Source organism: Diaphorina citri, unplaced genomic scaffold, assembly GCF_000475195.1.
Source record: "Diaphorina citri unplaced genomic scaffold, Diaci psyllid genome assembly version 1.1 scaffold4080, whole genome shotgun sequence".
NCBI classification, from domain to species: Eukaryota; Metazoa; Arthropoda; class Insecta; order Hemiptera; family Psyllidae; genus Diaphorina; species Diaphorina citri.
Genome location: NW_007381479.1, coordinates 1 through 1,740, shown reverse-complemented (window position 1 = coordinate 1,740; position 1,740 = coordinate 1). Strand labels below are relative to the sequence as shown.

The following is a 1,740-nucleotide window of genomic DNA, read 5'->3' as shown; positions in this document are numbered from 1 at the left end:
AAATTTCAACTCTCTAGCTCTTACCGTTCTCGAGATATTTTGTTTACAGACAGACAGACAGACAGACTTGTTTACAATATTCGTGACCATTTTGCCTCCCAGGTTCCAATGTTACCTTCAAAATTATATGAATTTTCATAATATGAAATATAATGTATCCATAATAATAATTACACCATTTCATTAACCCCGGCTAACCAAAACAAGAATAAAGATTGGAAAGCAATCCTGGTAATGAACGAAACGAGACTCTATGGTGCTAAGTTTTTATGTTCTCCAAATTTGACGGTACTAAATTTCCATGTCGCTATTGGTGCTGGATGTTGAATACAATATTGTATATCTGAATTGAAATTTTCTGCCCAAAATGGGTGCTCCAAATTTTGAAAACTACAAGTATTTGGAGTCCAAATAGGTACAAGTAGGTGTACATACCCAGTTTGCAGTCTCAAAAACCACATGTAGGTAGGTACTCCAAATTTCAGTATACATTTCAATAATGTTGATTTTATTGTTAGGCCTTGTAGTCGAAAACAAGAAAATGTAACGCGAAACACAAAAGCTTCAAAGTTGGAAAAGGTCGACGAAAAAATTTGAAGGTTTTGACTTTGAGAGAGTTCATTATTTGAGAAATCTTTTCCAGAATTAAAAAGAGCTGACGGATGAGATACTACACACCAAGGTCAAATATTTGGCTCTTACAGAAACAAAAAAGAAAGGTCGAGGATGTGAACAAATGGAGAATGATTACATCTTACTCTACTCGGGAGTCCCAAACACAGAGAGGGCTAGAGCTGGTGTTGGATTTTTAGTGAAGAAGCAGGATTCACCAAATATAAAACAATGGAAGTTTATTAATGAAAGAATTATGGTAGTGGAGATCACAGAAGAATACACCCTATACACACTTGTAATAGTCTATGGTCCAAATGAGTCAGAACTTGCAGCCGTAAAGGACGAATTCTTTGACACTCTCCAGCGAACTATTGATGAAGCGACACAAGAAAACCTCATCCTCATCGGAGACTTCAACGGCAGAGTCGGAAACCAAGCAGATCTTTGGCAAGGGGTTATCGGACCCAATGGTGAAGACCACGTTAACAACAACGGAGAGCGTCTATTAGAACTATGTATTTGTAATTCTCTGGCAATTGTCAACACCAAGTTCAAACACAAAGACGTTCATAAATTCACAAGATCAGAACCATCAAGAAACGAAAAATCCATCATAGACTACGCTATCATAAAATCAGCAAATATGAAATATGTCAGAGACTGCAGAGTTAAAAGAGGACCGGAAATCGGCAGTGATCACCATTTGGTAGTGCTTGAGATGACAACTGAAAGAAGAGGACAAACCAACAATAAGGAAAGAACACAAAATAAATCCAGAGCAATCAAAACTTACAAGTTACGGGAGAAAGAAGCACAAAAGAACTACCAAGACAAAATATCTGAAAAAGTGAGCCTGATTTCCACTGAGTCGGAGAATCTAGAAGATATGTGGGCAAAATGGAAAACAATTATTCTAGAATCAGCTGCTTATGTCTGTGGAATCAGTACTAAAGGCCCATTTCGAAAGCTCACTCACTGGTGGTCAGAAGAAATAAAAACAATGATCCATTTGAAAAAATCACTTTGGAGAAAATACTTGGCGTCGAGGACAAGAACAGACTATGAAGAATACAAAACACAAAGAATTAGAGTAAAAAATGCTGTTCTGGTAGCTAAATCCAACAG

The 1,740-nt window shown here is 37.0% G+C and overlaps 1 protein-coding gene across 1 annotated transcript; it reads left to right on the top strand.

Annotated features, from left to right (window-relative positions):
• Positions 1–736: 736 nt before the first annotated feature.
• LOC103520796 lies at positions 737–1,462 on the top strand (the record flags this gene model as incomplete). The annotated part of the gene is made up of 1 exon (XM_008485894.1): positions 737–1,462. A coding segment is annotated over exon 1 (726 nt), but the record flags the coding sequence as incomplete, so codon positions are not given.
• Positions 1,463–1,740: the final 278 nt, after the last annotated feature.